General features: G+C 38.8%; 1 protein-coding gene across 4 annotated transcripts in view; it reads right to left on the bottom strand.

Annotated features, from left to right (window-relative positions):
- Positions 1-22,898, bottom strand: part of CORIN (corin, serine peptidase) — a 217,928-nt gene that overhangs the window by 181,237 nt on the left and 13,793 nt on the right. For all 4 annotated transcript variants that reach the window (XM_015249997.3, XM_015249999.3, XM_072944469.1 and 1 more), the window contains exon 2: positions 2,875-3,019. In XM_015249997.3, coding sequence (XP_015105483.2) covers positions 2,875-3,019 — 145 coding nt within the window. The remainder of the gene's footprint in view (positions 1-2,874; positions 3,020-22,898) is intronic.

Raw genomic sequence — 22,898 nt, 5'->3', positions numbered from 1 at the left:
AGAGTGCATCTTGTTTGTTAGCATAAGGCTTCTATTAGCTTTTCCTAACCAATAATCCCCTCACTATCACCTCTTTGTCCTTTGAAGCCAGAGCTCCTGTTACATGTACACACGTGGCATTCCAGCATCCCTAGCAACCCTTACAGACCCAGAAATAACCACAAGACTTTGAAAGAGCACGGAGTTACCAACTCAAACCAAACAGAACATTTTTTAAAACAAAGCAGAATTTAATGTGGTTTTTTAAAACAAAGATATAAAATGATTTTATTGCTCATCACAGCAACAAACATCTGTTATATAAAACAGGAAATGTTCATTTGGGCAGATATTATTTAATATATCTATATCAAATCACCTGGTACAGAATCTATGAAAAGAATGTTTTTGAAGACTGTTGGGAAAATCCCACTTTCTAAAGGTCACCTACATATAAGTCAAAATAGCACTTAGAGAAGGTTACAAATTGGGACACTTCCTAATTCACACAAAAGTGATTAAAAAAAAATTCTGCTCCTACGTATAAACCCAAGAGAAATGGAAACATATTTCCACACAAAAACTTGCACATGAAAGTTCAGAGCACCATTATTCAAAAAGCCAGAAGACAGAAACAACTAAAATGTCCAATTGATAAATGGAATTTTTTAATGTGGTAAATCCATGCAATGGAGTACTATTTGGCCTTCAGGTATCAGGTATTGATACATACTACAACATAGCTGGAAATATTACGCGCAGTGAAAGAAGTCAGTCACAAAAACCACACGTGGTCATATGAAATGTCTATAATAAGGAAATCTAGAGAGACAGAAAGTAGATTAGTGATTGCTTAGGGCTGGGGCAAGGCGGGGGGACAGAAAGATGGGGGTGATCACCAGAAGGGAACAGTTTCCTCTTGAGGCAATGAAAATATTCCAAAAATGACTGTGGTGATGGTTACGTTTACCTGTGATTATACTAAAAATGACTGAAATAAACACACACTTTACACGGGTGAATTGTATGGTCTGTAAAGTGTATTTCAATAAAGCCATTAAAAAAGTTTAAATTTAATAAATAAATTAATTAAAGTAATCCAGTTAAAGCACCGTTTTAATAGCACCCTCCTCTGCTCAGTGCCCTCTAAGCACTGAGGTACTTGAAAGTGTGTTTCAGACTGATTTAGCACTCTACCTGAGAATGAAAGGAAGCATTCTTCACTGTGTGTGAGCCGTTCCACCACACAGCATCCTGAGAATCCGACTGGTAAAAATAATGGTGGTAACACTGAGGTATGAGCCTCTACCAGACGGACCCTCCCAGACATAATAACAATTACAAAGTCTGGACAAATACAAAAAAGCAACTCCCCGAAGGCATGGGAAAGGAAACAAAAGCAGGCCAAGTCTGGAGGGGAGCCGGGTCTTGGAAGAAGAGAGTGGCAGAGATGAGTTTCAGGGTTTTGCCCTGCCTTTGGCCCGAGAGCAGCCCGCAGCTGGCCCCACAGGGTGCAGGGCGATTCAAACTCCAGCAGAAAACCTGCAGGCCTCATGGCCTGAGGCACTTTCCGTCCTCTTCCTACTTGTCACCCTGTGACCTGTGATGCAACTCTCTGCCCTTGGTTTCTGTGAAACCCAGCATTTCCGGGTTCCTTCCCATCTTCTCGAACGACTCTTCCTGTATCTCTTGATCCTTCCTCTTTGTCTCCCCTAAATACCAGCAGCCTCCAGGCTTTCCCTCAGCTTTTCATCAGTCCACTTCCCCCGGTTCATCTACCCCTGCTGCTTCCTCTACTACCGAGCCTCCCGCCTTCGTAGCTGCTGTCAGCCTCCCTTCTGGATAGTTCTAGTTGCAGACCAGTAACAGTGGGGTGGAAGTTAAATTCTAAAGTCAGCACAGAAGCCAAAATCTCAGACAGATTCAGTTTCCCTTAAAATTCCTTAGGAAGGAAAGGTGTTAGTGCTTTATTTTTTTTTTAGTTTTTCAATAGAGTAGTTTACTTTTAAATATACCTTACAAATATTATTTGATGATTTATAATAACTGATTGGAAAGAAATAATGATTTGAAATACAGAAAAACCTGCATGAATTATATTCTTACATTTTAAAAGGTTACCTGACCAGAATATGTTATTAATAGAGGATCTGGGAGACTTAGGGAGAAATATAGTTTGAAGCCATTTCTTAAAGTTTTTTTTTTTAAGATTACTCAGAGTTGCTTGAGGGAGGACAAGCAGAGCTGATGTTTGATTGTGTTGGGGGCATCTTCCTCTGCACAGCAAAGTTAATTTACTTCCATGGTTTGGTGTTAGAGTTCTTATGTTCTTCCATTTCTTGGTTCAGCCTTTACTGTTGAATTTGTTCAAGATAAACGCCCTTAAACTATGATTCCACTATATTTGTTTGCCCCATAAAGTATCTCCAACTTAACATGTCCAAACTGAACTTCCAGCCTGCCTCCATCTACCTGCACCCCACTTCTTCACCTTTACTTCCTATATTAACAGATGGCACCAAAGTCAACCTGGTTGCTCAAGCCAGAAACCCAGGAGTCTACCTTGACTCCTCTTTCTCCCTCACACCAAAATTCAGTCTTGATTTCTGTTGATTTTAATGCCCAAATATCTTAATCCAGGCCCTTATCATCTTTTACTTGGACCATAGCCAGTCACCATATTGGTCTCCCTCGCCTTCATTTCTTTCCACTCCCAACCCCCTGCAGTCTATCCAGGTCTGCTGTCTTTTGCAAATGCAAATCTGATCAGATTTCTTCCTACTCGGAAAGATCCTCCAATGGTCGTACCACCACCTATAGCAGTAGAAATCACTCTTCTAAATCACACAAATTTTAATTTTAACTTCATTTTCCTTTAATAACAGCATCACTCACCAACAAAGGAGAGCAGGATCACCAGCAGGACAATGAGAGCACAGATACACGGAATCAGGACCAGCAACAGGAAACGGAGAGTAGTAACAGTCGCCAGCTTCTGAGAGCAGCCATCACCCATGTTATTGTCATCAGCTCCCAAGACCTGAAGCAGGTGAAGAAAACAAAACATGGCTGCAATATTACAAAGCAACTCAGTACATCGTCTGAAACGGTACAGCTGTCCGTTCAGAGCAGCAGCATTCCTGAGAGATTTTACTGCGTGTACTTCAAGGCATGAAATGAGGTTAGTCACCAAATCATATTAATAAAAAAATAACTGTACAAACCACATTCAAGGCAGAGCAAATCATCCATTTCTGAAATGTTTTTCAGGAGTATATGAACTTGTAAAGATATTCCATCTTGATTTTTGCCAATTTGCCAATAAAATACATTGGCCAATTTGGTACTATTCCAAAGGGCTCTGAATTACCATGGCAAGAACTTACCTTGGCCTAGAGCTCTAAGCAAAGATGGCCTAATACAGTGATAAAAATGTTGGTGAGGAGCTGAAGACACATTATCCAGACTTCATTCTTATTTGTCTCATTAGTCCTAACTCAGATCTTCATGAATCTGGATAAAGTAAGTTTTTAGCAATTAATAATTCAGCAAGATTGAGTATTACTGGCCATGTATTTAAGGGCAAGTTGAAAAAGAGCATATTCTGTGGGCCACTGACACTCTCTCAGGACACCCTCCACAGTCCACAATGCCCCTGCCACCCATCTATTTGTGAGAGATGAGATGCAACAGTGATGGCTCAACAAAATAAAGTTCTTGTCTTCAGATGGTTTAAATTTTGCTTAGTTGCATCTCTTGCCAGAAACGATGTCTGTGTACTTTTTAAAATTCTCCATGAGAGAGATTATTTGAAAGAACATAAGATGTGAGCTTGAGAATGGCTTGATTTCCTAGATTAATGTCTTTGCTGACCCATTCCCTCTGCACCTGATTTAATCTACCAGCCGACGTGAGATCATTCAGAGTTAATTTACAATTTGATCTGCAAGATGAAGTGGCATTGTGTTGGAGGAGGTCATGGAGAGGACATGACCCACCAGTTGACAGCCGAGCTGGACTCAGGCAATCGGAGGCTCCTCACCCTCTCTTTTGTTCTTGGAATGTACATTACGTCCACTGTTCTCACTGCTGTTTTCAAGGTCACAGCCTTGAGAGAGCAAGGTGTTGTTGAGACCATATGGATGGTATACATGACTGAAACCCATTAAGGCTTCTATATAAACTCTGATAGGCATGGAGATTTAGTCACCTTGCCCAAGACAAACCTTGCATGTAAGTTCCCTTGCTTATTAAAACCGCCATCTACCAATCTGGAGGTGGGCTGTCTCTTTCTTCAGTCACTCCCTTTGCCCCTGCTTTTATGGGAGCCAGTTTCAGAACTCACCCAAGTTTGTGAACCAATACACTGATACAATGTAAGATCTGCAACAGCACATTGATTACAACACCAGCATTGGGTGGGTGGTGCCCTTTCAGACACGGAGATAACACTTATCTGTAAAAAGCAAGTGTGGGACTGCAGCCCAACAGAGGTAGAATTGACTTATTTCATTTACTCAACAAGTAGTTATTGAACAGCTACTAATTATAATAAGCGTACTGATGGATATAACAATGATTTCAGACCAACTGCCCCACAGAAGCTCACAATGTTGCAGGAAAGAAAGATACGTACATAAATAACTATATCACAAGGTAGTAAATGATAAATACCATGACACTTACAGGAATTCAGAAGATACGAATATGACTTCTTGCTAGAGGATCAGGTAAGACATTGTAGAGAACCAGCACTTGAATGAGCCATGATTCTCAGAAAAGTACCCCTGAAAAGCCCTGTCATAGTTTAGAAGGGTGGTAAAATATATCCGGAAAGGTAAGGAGTTACAGGTTTTCTTTGGCTTCTGCAATAATAGGAAACATGTCTTTGTTAAGGTGGTCACAGGAGCATTTCGGGGTGCACCTTCTTGGGTGGTAAATTCACAATGGCTTCCGTGTTAGCTGGAATCCTGTGGCCAAATACATCCCATTCAGTATTCATAAGTGAAGCATCAGTAGAGAAAGTGCTAGAGGTTCAGTTTACTATCTCGTGAAAGTCTATATCAATAAATACTTGACCTCCAGAAACCATATTCACAATTAGTCCAAATGTTTCCTCCAGCGACCAGGAAATTGACTACTTTTATCAAGGGGAGAAAAGGAAGAAATACTTAGAAGAAATTCAGCACTAAGAAATATTTAGAAGAAATCTCAACGTTCCTCAAATGCATAACCTTTCTCCTGCCTTCATGGCTACTTGGGGCTACTGCTGTAAATGCTGCATTATTCAGAGGCCCTTTAAGGTTCCTCTGAATATAATGCAACTCTCGAACTTGACTGTTGAGGGCATAATGCCAGATGAGATAAACTGCAAGGACAATTCCCAAGCTTCATTTCAGCCCTCTGTCCAGAAGGCATCCTTTTCCAGAAATTACCCTCCACGCACTTAAAACTGTAAGCCAAGCACAGGCACAGCATCCCATGGTGCAGACAGGGAGCAACGCACCTGGTTGACCTGCACATATTTCAAATATGTAGTTCTTATGTTTTATTAATCCTGTTGGTGAAAATTCACTTCTTATATCTCAAAAACTACATCTACTTTAAAAGGCATCGTGTTGGCTTACATAACATGTATGGAAACAATCTACCTAACTGGGTTACCTGGAGCCACTGGCTCCATTGAGAGGCCTTCTCTTCCCTCTCTTCTACATTCTTAACTCTGTTACATTTCTCTCCCAGCTTGCTGATTCAACTTTTCTCACGATGGTCATTCTCTATCTCTTCAGGACCCTCCTGAATCTCTAATCCCTCTCTCTTCTCCCAGGATATCAACTCTCTCCTTTTTTCACTTCCTTACATATCATCTTTAGAGTCTTTGGGCCATTATTTCAATGGTACTCTTGCTAATGCCCTGAACCCCCTTACCCATCCAGATTTTCTTCTCAACCATCTTGTAAAAGCCAACATCAAATGAATCCAACAGTCCTGTCTCTCTGTATCTACACTTGGACAGTTGAATGTGGCAGTAAAAAGTCACCCAACAGGACTACTTGATGGCTGATTTAAAGTCTTCATTCTCCCCCAATCACCTTTTCCCACTCTTCTGCCCACACTTTCAGAAGAGGGTCCATCCCAATTCCCACCCTACAGAGAGAATAATAACCATCAAGTGAGAACTGCCTCACCTACCTAAATTTCAGCCTACACACCAGCTCGTTTATGAACCCTTCTCTCCCATAGAGATGCTACTTAAGACTCCTCCTGTTCAAGACTAACCCTTCCATGTGTGTCACCAACTTCATTTCCTTCTCCCTTCTCAGGAATTTGACATCTTAATTCTCCATTGAATCATATATCCAGTCTCGATTTACCTTTCTCCCTCTCCCTCTCTTTCTCCTATACCACTGCCATCAGCTTTTTATGTTAAGGTCTCTCCCAGTCATTTCTTCAATCCATCCTCAAGCTTATATCTCATTTCAGCCACCATCCTCTCTCCTTTATCATCCAAAATGATCTGATAGTTCTTAATATTTATTGTCCAAATTTCCTAACTTAACTCTCTACCCTTGTGACGTCTACAATTTAACACCCACTTCTGTCACTGCACCAAAGGAGCTTTTGCTATGGTCACCAATGACCTCCATGTTGCTCTATCCAAATGACATTTTTCAGTCATCCTTGTAATGACATCTGAGCATCATTTGACAGATCAAATTCTCAGCCATTCCCATATTCTTCAAGCTCTTTTCCCCTTTGACTTCTCTTTCTGTAAGCTCTTCTCTCACATTCACTTTCTCCAGGCAATGCCACCCACACAAACAGCATCACCAGCCCTACGCATGTGACATACATCTTTAAGTAGCAAGCGTATTTTTTTTCTCTGTGCTCCAGACCTTTTATCCAACTGGCCTCCTCAGTGGAGGCTGCAAAAATACCCCAAACCCAACAGGTCTGAAGCCAAATAATCTTCATGCCCACATCTGGTATTCTCCCATGGCTCCCTATCTCAGGAAGAGGTAACTGAGCACCTGTTCTGTGTCAGGCACTGTTTGGGCACTCGGGATGCATCACTGTGCAAACCATAGGTCACAGGCTAAACCCAGCCACTGCCTGTTTTTATACATAAAGTTTTATTGGCAGACAACCATGTTCATTCATTTTTATATTGTTAGAGCTGCTTTCCTGTGACAGCAACAGTACAGAGTAGTTACAACAGAGCCACCTGGCTCACCAGGCCTAAAATATTTACTATCTGACCCTTCACAGAAAAAGTTTGCCAACTCCTGATATAGAGCATCACTATATACCTGCATATTTTGGAATTTTAAATTCTATAAATGTAATAGAACCAAATTAAATTATAAATTCTCTTAAGAAAATCACATTATCTCTTCACTAGGGCTCTCAGTGAAGCTAGATGTATAACTGTGCAGATGGCAAACAGGCAGATAAAACTGCCTAATTATTTCTGTAATACACAGTTACTCCACAAAAAGTTCAAAGATAAAATTAACCTTTAAAATAGAAAAAAAGATTATCAAGACTAGATGTATTATATTAGACGAAGAAAGGAAAGCACAAGTTTCAGGGATATTCAGACTGAAATGGGCCTGCAACATGCATTGTGAACTGTAAGAACAAACACTCAGGATGATCGGACTAGAAAGTACAAATTTATTGCTGCTTCTGTATACTCATAAATAATACCAACTCAGTTTTATCTATTTATATGCAAACATTGCCCTTTTCTCATCAGTGTACGCCCAGCATCCAGAACAGCACCTGAACAGTCAGTCTGTTGAACAAATAAATTCAGTCACCTACACAAAACTTGCAAAGAACTCTTTTTTTTTTTTCAGTGATATATGCCTTACTAAGTCTACTCTTGAATCATCCAAAAATACTTGGAGGAGAACATGTACTTGATAAGATAGTAAAAATATTTCCTTTCAGGGAAAATATACTAAAATCAATAAAATCAGGTTTTACTAGGACTATTTATTAGTACAACTCACAGTCAAATTTCCTGTGATGAGCTTTGAAGTCAGAAAATTTTGTCTCAGAAAGCAAATTGTTATGGATTTTATTACAGAAAAAAAAAAGAATTTTAAACACCACCTATGTTAAGAACATGAAAAGAAGTAGCCTTCTAACTATTAACCCCTAAATCAGGGATCCCTAGATATTCTGGGTTCACAGTGTCATCGTTGTCCAGGTAATTTTTTTCAGAGGTCCTAGGCCAAAAGAAATGTCTAATGGTTTCATTTTTTAAGCGGCCTGGTCCAACAATATTATCCTAAAAACTTAGTAGCCATTTGAAAAAATACTGCACGTAAGTTAAAATATTTTAATATTTTCATATCATCCTTAAATAACCACAATTACTTGCACTAAGGAGACATGTGCATCTGTTGGGCACTGCACAACACCTCCAACCTGAGAATCATGTTGGAAACCATTACCACTTAATGCCTGATCCACATGGATTTTTGCCTTGTATGACTTTTTACACAGCAACCACCAAGAACCCAAGTTTAGGAAGATAGAATACATCAAAAGAAATATAGCAGAATCTAATGTTGAAACTGAACTACTTCAAGCTGGTATTTCATTTGATAACCAACTGATGTCGAGTATCACTGGATTTCCCTCAAAGATTGAAAATAGCCAGCAGCCTCTGTGATTCACTGCAGTACCTTGGGGAAATTCAGCACACACTCTAGAAATCATGGTTCTAGACTCTTTATTTCTCCCACATTCATTTGCATAATCCAAATCCTCAAAGAAGTGCCTCATACTTCACCTCGTTCTGGAAGCCCTCCTTGATTACCCAGACAGAAGTAATCTCTCGCTGCCTCATCTGAATTTCTAGTATGAGGCAGAGACTAATTGACTCCCAGCATGTATTCTTTCCTTTGATTTTAGAAGCAGAACCCTAAATTTTAGCCTAAAGTAAGCATTTAGAATAAAGTCAGCATTTCCCAATCTCTTCCGGAGTTGTGTGTGGCCAGGAGACTGAGTTCTTGGCCCTGAGATGAACTTCAAAGTGGGAAATGTGACTTCCAAGAAACAGTCTCCAAGACTATTGTCCTTCCTCTTTCCTGCTGGCTGGAATACAGATGTAATAGCTGGTGATCAAGCAACTATCTTAGACCCAGAGATGAAAGCTGTAGGCAGAAGATGGCTGAGTAACAAGAAACAAGAAACCTGGATCCCTGATGGATTTGTGGAGCTGTCCTATCAGACCCACACTGCTTACTTTCAGACTACATTTTCATGAGAAAAGGATGCATTATTTTTTGTTGAATCATTGTCAACCTGAATAGTCTATCACCTGCAGCTCAAGCAGTTTTAAGTGGACTACGGTATTTATCACCGCATACTTGGGATCACAGTCATGTATGTACATATTAAAATTAAAACTATAACCTCAGGAGATAAAAATCCATGTTTAATTCATTCAACAAATATCATATGCCCAGACCATTATTTTTATCCCTTAGGTAACTAATTAGTGCCTGGTGTATAGTAGGATCAGTCTAGATATATATTGTCTCAAATAAATGACTCACAATGAAAAGCCAGCAAATTTCCCAAGAAAAGTTTTAGGTTTTTGATACCGTTACTTTTGGTGGAAGGGAGGAAAACAAACTATTGAAAGTTCTCTTTAAACACCATACATACATCTAGGCTTTTCATGCTGAGTAATGTAACTGTCAAGTTTGTTAACTTTTTTTTAATAGAGGTATAGTTAGTTTACAATGTTGTGTCAATTTCTGGTGTATAGCACAATGCTTCAGTCATACATGAATGTATATATATTCATTTTCATTAACTTTTGACCAGAATTAACAGCAACTCACTGTAGCCACAGGGGATTATCTCCTGCTAATCAGAAGCTTTAATATGTCGTCAATCAATATAAATTCAGAAGAAAAATTTACAACTTAGTAAATTATAAATTAGCAATTTTTGATTACAAATCACTAAATATAGTGTGATAGCCAAAATGTTTTCAAAGAGGGACTAATAGGAAGCAAACAATAAAAAGTAAGGTTGGTGGAAACACAGGCAATCATCTTGCAGTCCCTTTAGGGACCCCACATTCTCCACCTCCTTCAGCATCTCCTGCCTGGTTTCCCCATGTCCTCACTTTTCCCCTTCCAAACTCCACACTGTAGCCCAAGTGATCTTTTCAAAACACTCATTTGGTTGTGTCACCTCCCTGCTTAAAACCCTCCAGAGACTTAAGAGACAAAGACCAGCTTCCCTAACATGAGATAGAAGACAGTGCTTCTCAAACTTCAATGCGCCTGTGAATCAGGTGAGGAGAGTCTGATCCAGGAGGTTTGGGGTGGGACTCGAGAGCCTGCATCCCAGATGATGCTGACACTGGCAGTATGAGGACCAAACTTTGAGTGACAGGATCTGGAGACCCTCCAGGTCTGCCCTTCCTACACTCGGCTCACTGTATACCACTCATGCTGACCTGCCTCTCTTCCCTCTGGCCATCTGGCTCTTCCCAGTTCCCTGTAATCACTCTCTGCCTAAACTGGCCCCCCTCCAACCCCCAAACTGCCAGAGTCACTCAGGACTCACTCTGACACATTAACTCATGACCCATGACTAGTTCTGGTCTTTCTGTCCTTTTTCCCAGTTATAATTTACATGTATTTGTGTGATTATTAGATTATATTGCTTATTCCTGCTCGATTGCAGGCTCCATGAGGTTAGGGACCATGCTGGGTTTTGTTTCCCATTGTAGCCCTGGTATATAAAAAGGGTCTGGCTTTTAGTAGGCACTCCATAAAAATATTACAATAATGAATCAATAAACTCTTCTAAGTATGCTCTCCCACTGTCAGAAGAGTCTTAGAAACAGAAGGAATTGAATGCTGCTCCATGTGTGAATAATTATTAATCATCATAATATTAATAACAACAAACAGCAAGAAAACTATTTCCTGGGAACCAGGCAAGCCTCTAAATGCCTCATCATATGGAAATGCTCAAAACAGCTCGACGAGTTGGATGGTATTACCCTACCCATTCACAGATGAGGAATTTGAGACTCTCTGTGAATAATTTGATTAAAATAATTCAAGCTCATCAACAAAAAAGCAGAATCTAGAGCAATTCCCTTTTCCAAATCCCAGTAGCTAATTTAGAGATCCCATGGTTATTAATTTGGCTTGACTTCTAGATCATAGCTTTCAGAGCTCCCTGGGATACACCATCTACTCTCCAGTCCCTACACAGATAGACTAAACTTTCACCCACTGAGTCATGCAGGGCTGACCCTGGATGCCCTCAAACCTATGAAAGACCAGATCTGGTAGCCCTCATCATAAGAGTTTCAGAGCCATCCATTCCTCAGTAGAGCTGCCATTGTTGGGGAAGAAACAGACTTTTTCCTGAGCCTGCATGCGTCCGCCCCTCCCCCCAGGCCAGACACGGCCTCACAGAGGATAACCACCCACTGCAGCTAGACAGTAAGAGCTACGTTCTAGAAATGGCCTGTCGGTAGTATTTTTCCATTTCTTTCTAGAGCTCACATGTCACAATTATCTTTAAAACCTTAACCTAATTATCCAATAAGACTTTAATTACCTGGAATCTTTAGTTACAGAAGTTTTCTATTCTTCATCTTTGGAGAAATGGAAAATGAGAAGAAAATAAGCAAATCATGAAGGATCAAACTTATAAAGTATTTCCAGAGAATGACATGGAATTCTAGGAAATGTAACACCTTCTACAATTTCTAAAGCTTAGAATCTTTTGCCCTGAAAAGGACAATGGCCCTGATCATCAGTTTTCAAAGATGTGGTTTTTGTTCTGCTTAGTACACGGTAAGACAGTGTAAGAAGAGTCATTTTCAATAGTAAAGAATGAGATGGAAAAGAGGTTCAAGTTAATATTTAATATATCAATATCTAATCAACAACCAAAAAAAAAAAAAACCCATTCCTTGATCATTCCAAAGTTCTGCTAAACATGTGCCATTTCGGCCTACAACAGCTCTGGACGTTATAATATTCACCGAATGATATCATCCACAAAGAGATTATTATTAGCTTAGTGCTTTTAAGGTACAGTATCAGATGTAGAGATATGCTGATTTTCTATTTCAATTAGGATATGTTTAAATTATAGGATATATTTAAATTATGACCAAAGTTCAAGCAAACTTGAAGTAGTATATAAACTGTTTCTAATCAAGAGAGTATTCTGAAATGTGAAGGTTAACACTACCTGTATAATGTGACACTACGCTATGGATTTTCTGAAATACCAGAATGATTATATTCCTAAATATAATTATGAAATTATATAGACTTGGTTAACATAGGATGGTTAGTTAACACCATCTGTGAATTTCAGATGTACAAATATTACTATCCTAAGTATGTCCTAATTCATATGTCAATCTGGTAAATTCAATAAAATTCTATTAATTGCTTTGAAGTTTATGATATAAACAAGTCAAAGTATCAAAATAGTCTTAAACCAAAACGAGAATGCACATTTTAATGGATGGGATTGTATACAAAGTTACGGCAGAATTCAGTGACTATTTGTCCCACAAAAGATTTGCTTCTATTGTTAAAAACAATTAAGAAAGAGCCTTCAAAAATCAACACTGTGTATTCGTTAGAGATTCATTTTGTGGCAGCCTCGTCCTTTAGGCAGGAAGGTGGTAAACCGCGAATGCCTTCACACTTGGCAGTCTCAGTGGTGCAGAGAACAGCCCACAAGGAAGACAAGGTCACTCCAACTTGTGTGGCCCGAACAAGCCATAAAAGCTCCCTCTAAACTCGGTGAAGATATTATGCTGTCGCGTGTTAATATATTAGTAATATATTAAAATAATTCAAGCTCATCAACAAAAAAGGCAGAATGTAAAGCAATTCCCTCTCCTGAACCCCAGTAGGTAATTTAGAGATTCCATGTTTGTTAATTTGGCTTGACTTCTAGACCACAGTTTTCAGAGCTCCCTGGAATACAACATCTACAGTCACAGTCTTGAAAAAAAGGCTGACATTAAGATCCCACTTGCTGATAGATAATTGGCTTGGAATATTATCCCGCACATAACCATCAGTCCCAAATGTGATCTGAATTGTTTTTTGTGTATTAGAGATGGAGCTTCTCCGATGTACCTCCACTCTCTGTCCACTGAGGAAAAAACACGCCAGCATTACCGTCTTATACAAGAAGAAAATCTACCAGTGCTGGACGCTCTCCTCTCTGTTCTCAATAAACGTTGAAAGCATTCCGTCTGTGAATTAAAAGTAGATTTATTGAAGAAAAGAACAGTGATTTAGCTACTTCTCAAACCAGGCATCTGTCAGCCCTCAATAATACTAGCTCCCACTCCACCAGTAAGCAAAATGCCTCCAAAGTCACTCATCAATAAATTATGCCAAACCCAAATGTCTTTTGTTGTAATGTTTGTTTTTATTGTCCCAGGAGGCATGAAGAACAAGCATCTGGTTTTCAGTAAGTCTTTTCATCCCATTTTCTGGCATTTAATTGAAACATACAAAGTTCAAATAACTCAAGCACTCTTTCAAAATGAAATTACTCAGTTCACACCAGAATACATGGTTCTGTAAGCCAACATCATCCACATTTTCTCCTTTGAAAGTTAACATAATAACAACAGCACCAAATAGTCCTCCCCCGAGTTTTACATTCACACATCCCAGAATGGCTGTTCAATGTGGAGACTAAATACCGACAAAATATTTTTCCTGTCAAAAAGACAAGGTAATAACAATCCAATATCCAGGCAGCATACTAATTTGGCATTTCTGTTTTGAGGGGAGCATTGTTTAGCCCAAGTCTGAAATATGAGAGAGAAGACTGGAATGTCTCAGAAGCAACTTCTACAATATTGTTTCTACCACTGAAAACCTAGGTGACCTTATAAAGTCATCACCCTGTCCTAACCATTTTTCCATATTTGTAAATAAAGTCTGAAAAGTTAGTCTTGCTCCAACCACAACTATCCCAACAATAAAATTTAACAATAAAATAAAACAATAAAATGAAATTGGTAAAGCAAAAGAAAAGTAAGGAAAATAATGATAATAACAATGTTTCTTCCAAGTTTACTGTAAGAGTCCTAATGTCTCTCTCCCTGGAGGGAAGTTATAATTTTTGTTCAAGTGAGGAAATTTCTTCAAAGGGAACAGGGGAACCTTATCTAAGGTAAACCCCATTTTCTTCAGAGTAAGGTGGGAGGGTCATATTTCTGTGATAGTCACTGAAGATGATCTCGGAAAGAAACAGCAGGCAACTAACTCCTCATCTAGACAAGGTAGATAAATAGGACCCTACGTCCTTTTTTGAGATGACTTTGCCCCCAATCTCAAGTATGTCAACGTTATCATTTTACAGCAGACACAAATCTTGAAATAATAAAAGATTCCTTTTAAGGCAGACACAATATCAGAACTCTCTCTGCGTGTATTGAAAAGTCTTAAAGGTCATTTTTTTCAGTTTTTTTTTTAGAAACAATGGAGACTACCAGGGCGGGGGGGGGGGGGGGATGAAAGGAGGGTTGGGTTATCCATCCCTCGGGAAATTAAATATTTGACATTTAACTCTTTAAAATATTTTGAATTTCACATCCTGATTATAAGTGACAACAGTTATAAGGAAGTTCTGGCATAATCCAGAGAAATCTAACAGATTTCCAAATGAAGCCTATTTTTCACGTAGCACGAAGGAAGCTGTTGAACTTGTGCAAATCTTACAGACCTAATTGAGCCACTGATCCAATAGCAATGGAAATGTTGTGACTTTCAAAAACTGAAACAGCTTGGCAAAGTGAGTAGAGAAAAAATACCGACTTTCTACAGCTGAAAATCATCAGGGAACATATACAAGACAAAATGGATTTTATGCTCTACAACAATTCATTTCAGGCATTTCAACGCAAAGTAAAACATAAACAGATGTTGAAAACAGTTAACCTACTGAACTTACCTGCTGAAAGGAATCCTGCAATGCAAAAAAAATAAATAAATAAAGTACAAGTTTAGGATTTTATGTGTTCGATGAAGCTGCAATTTCTTTCTGAATACCCAGAGCAAAACGATGAATTCCAAACTTAACATTCATCATAAGTTTTGTTATATTCCATGAATATTTGAGTTGGAAAATACAGAGATGTTCTAGGTTGAGCTTTCCATTGCAAAACATGTCTATGCTGTATGTTAAAAAATCTCACTAATACGTTTCATTCCACTCATGGTTATTGAGCAGCTATTCTGTGCACAGCTGGGCTATAGGGATATAAAGATGAGAAAGACAGTCCCTATGCTCTGGGAGTTGACAGCCTACCTCCACCATACACAACCTCAAGGGCAACTTCAATGCACTGTGACAGGACAGTTACACAGGTATATGGAAAGGACTACAGGTCAACCACAGAGACAGCGTGAACTAGGGCACACTCAATCCCCGTTGTGATGTTCCAAAAGAAATATAACCTTTTACTTTTACACCAAGATAAAACAACACTAGTTCCTGAGCATACATTCCCATGCGTCTCAAAGCATGTGTGTGTGGGTTGAGGGAGGAGGGAAGCAATGTCATTGACATTTTAAGCAGGACAGCTTTTCACTTGATGGGACTCTCTCACATGCTGTAGGACCTTTGGCATCCCTGGCCACCACCTAATGCCAGCAATAACTCTCCCCATGCCTTGGCACTGTGATTAACAACAGGTCCTCTGTTATTGCCATATGCCGTATGCCAAAGGTTAGTACCTTTCCTGGTTGAGAAGCACTCAGGCTGTTCAGCAAGCATCTATCACAGACTGCACGGTCAGCTCTACGCTCTGGATGTAAGACACATTCCTAAGTTAGCAAACTATTCCCACGTTCTATAGGCATAAACTTACATTAGGTCTTTAAGTAAATACTGAGAGTATACACCTTTTCTCCACAGAGAGATGGTACATTTTTTTTTAGAAAAACCTTGTATCTTTTTGTGACTGTTACCCCACCTGGCACATAAAAGAACGTAGAATTTTAACAAGATCAATCAATCAACATCAGAGAGACATAATTTATTGGGTCCTTCAAAACCTAACACCTATTACATTGAACCAAGAATCTTGAGGAAGAGTAAGGAGTGGTATTTAGGGAGAAAAATGTATACATGAAGTGGTTATATCTTGGGTAGGTAGGACATGAGGCTTTAAGCTTCGGTGGACTTGAACCAAGCATGGCCCATGTGGATTTTAGACTTTGGACAATCTCTGTGGCCTCTGTGCCAAGCTATACATGTGGAGCTTGGCCCAGTGATTCAGGTGAGTCTGGCATAGGCTCAAAACCTGTGTAGTTCCTGGAGGTGAGCAGAGCCAAATGTGCTGCCTGAAAACTACAAAACTGCTGGGATCCGTGAGCTCTCCAGAAGTAGACGTGAACTTCAAGCTTTGATTTTTTGTGCCAGTTTTAGAATAGTTATCTAAGAAAGGCTGCCCTAAATTTCATGCCTTATCATGTTTTCTAAATTGCATTTGGGCCCATGGAAGGAAATCAGTAAATGGAGGTACCAACACCTCAGTTGCACAGGGCTTGTTCACAAGTTTGGGCGGTCCTTCATTACACGGTCCTCCATTAATTCACTCTAAAATTGTTAATTAAATAACCTCTGAAGCTGGCTGTAGATTTTAGAGACCAAATTCACCAATTTGATCAGAGAATGATGGTTGTTTTTGCTACAAAACAAAAAAGAATGGAAGGCTTTATCATAGCATATTCCATCTTCATGGGGTGAAATAAGAACACAACTCAATAAAACTTTTGCAAATGTAACAGACTGATAAGGAAGAAATACTCCCAAACTCACCCTATGAAGCCACCATCACCCTGATACCAAAACCAGACAAAGACACTACCAAAAATAAAATTATAGGCCCATATCATTGATGAACATAGATGCAAAAATTCTCAACAAAATATTAGCAAACAGAATCCAACAACACATAAAAAAGATCATATACCATGATCAAGTTGGATTCATCCCAGTGACATAAGGATGGTTCAACATATGCAAATCAATCAATGTGATATACCACATCTATGCAAGAAAGGACAAAAATCAAATGATTATCTCAATAGATGCAAAAAAAAAAAAAGCATTTGATAAAATTCAACACCCATTTATGATAGAAACTCTTACCAAAGCGGGTAAAGAGGGAACATATCTCAACATAATAAAAGCTCTTTATGACAAACCCACAGCCAGCACAGTACTCAATAGTGAAAAGTTGAAAGCCTTCCTGCTAAAATCTGGAATAAGACAAGGATGCCCACTCTCACCACTTCTATTCAACACAGTTTTGGAAGTTCTAGCCACAGCAATCAGGAGAGAAAAAGAAATAAAAGGGATCCAAATTCGAAGAGAAGAGGTAAAACTGTCACTATATGTGGATGACATGACACTATATATAGAAAACCCTAAAAGCTCCACACAAAAACTACTATAGCTGGTAAAAGAATTTGGCAAGGTAGCAGGATACAAGATTAACATACAGAAATCAGTTGCATTTCTTTACACTAACAATGAAATAGCAGGAAAAGAAAGTAAAGAGACAATCCTTTTTAAAATTGCATCCAAAACAATAAAATACTAAGGAATAAATCTGACCAAGGAAGTGAAAGACGTAATCCACGGAGAACTACAAAACACTGATTGAGGAAATTAAAGATGACTTAAAGAAATGGAAAGATATCCCATGCTCCTGGATTGGAAGAATCAATATTGTTAAAATGGCCATACTGCCGAAGAAAATCTACGGATTTAATGTGATCCCTATCAAATTACCCATGACATTTTTCACAGAACTAGAACAAATAATCTGAAAGGTTATATGGAATCACAAAAGACCCAGAATTGCCAAAGCAGTATTAAGAAAAAGAATGAAGCTGGAGCTGGAGGAATAACCCTCCCAAACTTCAGACAATACTACAGAGCTACAGTAATCAAAACAGTGTGGTATTGGCACAAAAACAGACATACGGATCAATGGAACAGAACAAAGAGCACAGAAATAAGCCCACAGATCTGTAGTCAATTAATCTTAGACAAAGGAGGCAAGAACATACAATGGAGAAAAGGCAGTCTCTTCAGCAGGTGGTGCTGGGAAAACTGTACAGCAGCATGTAAATCAATGAAATTAGAATACTTCCTCACACCATACACAAAAATAAACTCAAAATGGCTTGAAGACTTAAATACAAGACTAGACACTATAAACCTCCTAGAAGAAAACACAGGCAAAACATCCTCTGACATAAACCTCAGCAATGTTCTCTGAGTGCAGTCTACTCAGGCAATAGAAATAAAAGCAAAAGTAAACAAATGGTAACTAGTTAAACTTACAAGCTTTTGCACAGCAAAGGAAACCATAAACAAAACAAAACAACAACCTACAGAACAGAAGAAAATATTTACAAATGATGTGACTGACAAAGGTTTAATTTCCAGAATATATAAACAGCTTATACAACTTAAGAAAAAAAAAACAAATTCTGCCCAATCCAAAAGTGGGCAGAAAACCTAAACAAGCAATTCTCCAGTGAGGATATACAAATGGCCAATGCGCACATGAAAAAATGTTCAGCATCACTAATTATTACAGAAATGCAAATCAAAACTACAAAGAGGTATCACTTCACACCAGTCAAAATGGACATCATAAAAAAGTCCACAAATGATAAATGCTGGAGAGGGTGTGGAGAAAAGGAAACCCTCCTACACTGTTGGTGGGAATGTAGTTTGGTGCAGCCATTATGGAAAAGAGTATGGAGATTCCTCAAAAAACTGAAATAGACTTACCCTATGATCCAGCAATCCCACTCCTTGGCATATATCCGGAGGGAACTGTAATTCAAAAAGATACATGCACCCCAATATTCCTAGCAGTATTATTTACAATAACCAAGACATGGAAGCAACCTAAATGTCCATCAACAGATGACTGGATAAAGAAGTTATGGTATATTTATACAATGGAATACTACTCAGACACGAAAAAGAATAAAATAATGCCATTTGTAGTTTCCATTTGGATGGATCTAGAGATCATCATTTTACGTGAAGCCAGAAAAAGAAAGAAAAATACCATATGATATTACTTATGTGTGGAATCTTTAAAAAAAAAAAAAAGGAAGAGGACACTAATGTACTTATCTACAAGACAGAAATAGCCTCACAGACATACTAAACAAGCTTATGGTTACCAGGGGAAAGGGAGTAAGAAGGGATGAATCTGGGAGTTTTCAGATTTGCAGATGTTAACCACTATATATAAAAATAGATTTAAAAAGCCAAATTTCTTCTGTATAGCACAGGGAACTATATTCAATATCTTGTAACATCCTTTATGAAAACAAATATATATAAATGCATAACTGAGACATTATGCTTATACCAGAAATTGACACATTATAACTGACTATACTTCAATTTAAAAAAAAAACACTTTTGCAAATGCAAAGCTAAAAGAACATTCAAAGAGCCTATGCAACTGAACACTCTCTCTGCATAAGCAGTTTAACTTAGGCAGTCAAAGGAGATGTGGAATGGTTTGAAAAAACACACTTCAGTCTTTTCCAGAATGACAAATTGATGACGCTGAAGAAAGAAACAGATTTCCTTAAGAGAAAGGCTAAGCTTTGAGCTGGTGGACTGAGCAGATAGGAAGGAAAAATGTGATTCTGAAGGTCTAGACAGATACAAAGAGGCAAAGAGTTACATCCAGATCTAATACTCTTCATGAGACTATTAGAAAGGGGAGATGTTCTTAGCAGTTACTAGATAATCCTGTATGGTTGGAACCCAAAGGAATCAAACAGAGGAGGAAGGGCAAGCTCTCAAAGAATAAATGAATTGAGTGTCCCCAAGGGGACAAGGACTTGAGAAATTACTGAAAGTTCCCTAAAGCTGAAGACAGTTCATTGCAAGAGCAATTAGAAAATCATGCCTTTAAGACTGGACAGCTATGTCAAGCAGCTACTGAAAATCTGGATACGCTGGAAAGGGTAAGATCTAGAAAATCAGGATAACATACATTCTCCCAGAACTCTTACACATCAGGTTTCATCCTGACACAGTTATTATGAAGGTACATAAGTACTGCATGTGCACTCACTGAATATAATAGAAAATTTGTGGAATTAGAAACAAGGGAAGACACAGCAAAGATGAAACATGTTAAAAGAGTGCTGGGCAGTCCATAATAGATTGAGTCCAAGCCAAGGTGAGAAGAGGATCTGACAGGAGAACACCTTTTGGATGGAAATTAACCAACTCAGGAGGACTATTTGAACATGGAAGCTTTTGGCAGACCCGGAATTCACTGACTTCATATTTGTGACTATAAGAGTTCTTGCAGAAGAAGTTTAGAAGAGAAAGTTAGAAAGAAAAAGATGATGGCCAGAAAGCAAAGAGAAACCAAAAGCTAGCCTGGCAAAGAGTACAAGACCTACATGGACTAGAGACGAAAAATAACCAAACTGAGAAACAGGTTGAAGGCTTTCAAATTCAGCTAAGTCTTCCTAAAGGAAAGGGGGACAAACAGAGACCAAAAAAAAAAAAAAAAAAAAAACAGTCTAGAAAAGAAAATTATTGTTATAATTGGTAATACAGACTTTAATATGAGGAAACAATCACTCCTAGCAAGGACCACAACAACGAGCGAGGGACACGGAGGGAATCGGAGACCTCAAAAAATGTGAAAGATGATGGGGAAGGAGAAATGATCCCATCAGCCTTATCCCGTGAAGAGTTTCACGTGGTCCTGATCCAGAAGCAGAGACCAGAGGTACCTTGTGTGTTATCTGTGGAAACTCAGTACCCACAGCTGAATATTGAGTTGTGTTTAATCAGTTCCCAGCAGCCTCTAGTTCATCATTTTGGCTTGCTTTCCTGTCCTTAGCATCTGTGAGACACCAAGTAAACTGAAAACAACCCCCACCCTTTGGTTGAGTCAGTTCTAAATTTTTTATAGCTTATAGAGTCCTATCAAATACAGAATACCTCCCAGAATTTTATAGGCAGTCCAGGGGATTCTGACTGAAACAGCTATTATGACCCCAAGACCACATCTGTCTCTCTCTGTCTCTGTCTCTGTCTCTCTCCCTCTCTCTCTCAGGACACTTTCTGGGCATCTACAAAACACCAAAGTGGAGCCAACAGTGTAGACTCCTAGCAAGTGTCACTTCCCTCCCCTCCTGACATGTTCTCTTTTCCAAATCTAACCACTTCCTTTTTTTCTATCTTTCTTCAACTCTTGTTTAGCCCAGTTTAAATATATAGCTGCATTCAAAAGAAAAAGAAGGAAATTCCTAGGGGTAAGAAAAGAAGGGGAAACAAAAAAAGCCCAGAGGAGGTAGTGTGAAAACTGATGCTAAGAGAGTCCTGGCAATAAGGGGAGAGGGGAAGAATGGGTTATTGGACCCCCAAGTAGGTCCAGTTAGCTTGGGTCCTGGGTTTGGATGGCAAGAAAGGAACCTGAGAAAAAGCCTAAGTTAAGAGTTGGAACTGAGAGACTTGAACAAAGCCAGGACGCTCACAGGACCAATTCTCAGTGAGAGGGGCAGTTAGAAAAGCTCTTCTTAATTTATCCAAAGAAAGGACTAAGAAATCTATCCGTAAAGGCTCTTGTGAAAAATAAAAAATTCCAAGCCTGTGTGTTGAGCAGGCTTGGGCATCAAATTTACACTATATTCAAGGTACAGAATCCTCAACCTGTGGAACAAATATAAAAATAAATCCCAGATTGGTGATGTCACTAAGTGCCAGTCAGAAGCAAACCAAAACCACTCTGCACATCCATTATCACTCTTCCCCACCCACCAAGATGAGCTCACAATAAAAAAAAAAAAAACAAAAAAACACACATGAGAAAGTGATCTGCCAAGTTGTGCTAAGAGGTAAAGGTAGAGAAATGGGCAAGCAAATAGTCCCTGTCCTCAGGGAGCACACAGTATATCAGAGGAGAAATAGAGCAAATAGCCAGACAAATATTCAGTTAATTCCAGGTGTGATATGTGCTATACAGAGTAAGCACCTGGAAAACCTTGTGGTAATGTGAAAAATGGACATCCAAAACTGACTTCCACATTTTGTTAAAACTTAACGTGTTCTTTGCAAATGATATGACCAATTAGGGGTTAAGATCCAAAATATATAAACAGCTCATAGAATTCAACATCAAAAAAACAAACAATCCAATTCAGAAGATTTGAATAGACATCTTTCCAAAGAAGACATGCAGATGGCCAACAAGTACATGAAAAGATGCTCAACATCACTAATTATCAGGGAAATGCAAATCAAAAACACAATGAGATATCACCTTACACCTGTCAGAATGGCTATCATCAAAAAGGACACAATAACAAATGTTGGCAAGGATGTGGAGAAAAGGGAACCCTCGCACACTGTTGTTGGGAATGTAAATTGGTCCAGCTACTGTGGAAAACACTATGGAGTTTTCTCAAAAAACTAAAAATGGAACTACTATATGACCCAGTAATTCCATTCCTGGGTATATATCTGGAAAAAAAATTCAAAAAGATACATGCTATGAACCACAATGTTCATAGCAGGATTATTTACAATTGCCAAGATATGGAAACAACCTAAGTGATACCACTTACATGCGGAATATAAAAAATATAACAAACTAGTGAATATGAGGACACAGAAACAGACTCACAGATATAGAGAACAAACTAGCGGTTACCAGTGGGGAGAGGAAGGGGCAGTATAAGAGTAGAGAATTAAGAGGTACAAACTATTATGTATAAAATAAGCCGCAAGGATCTACTGTACAACCCAGGGAATATAGTCAACTTCATAATAACTATAAATGGAGTATAGCCTTTAAA

Source organism: Vicugna pacos, chromosome 2 (assembly GCF_048564905.1).
Source record: "Vicugna pacos chromosome 2, VicPac4, whole genome shotgun sequence".
Lineage (NCBI taxonomy): Eukaryota > Metazoa > Chordata > Mammalia > Artiodactyla > Camelidae > Vicugna > Vicugna pacos.
The sequence above is the reverse complement of the archived record's forward strand: the minus strand, read 5'-3'. Positions and strand labels throughout refer to the sequence as shown.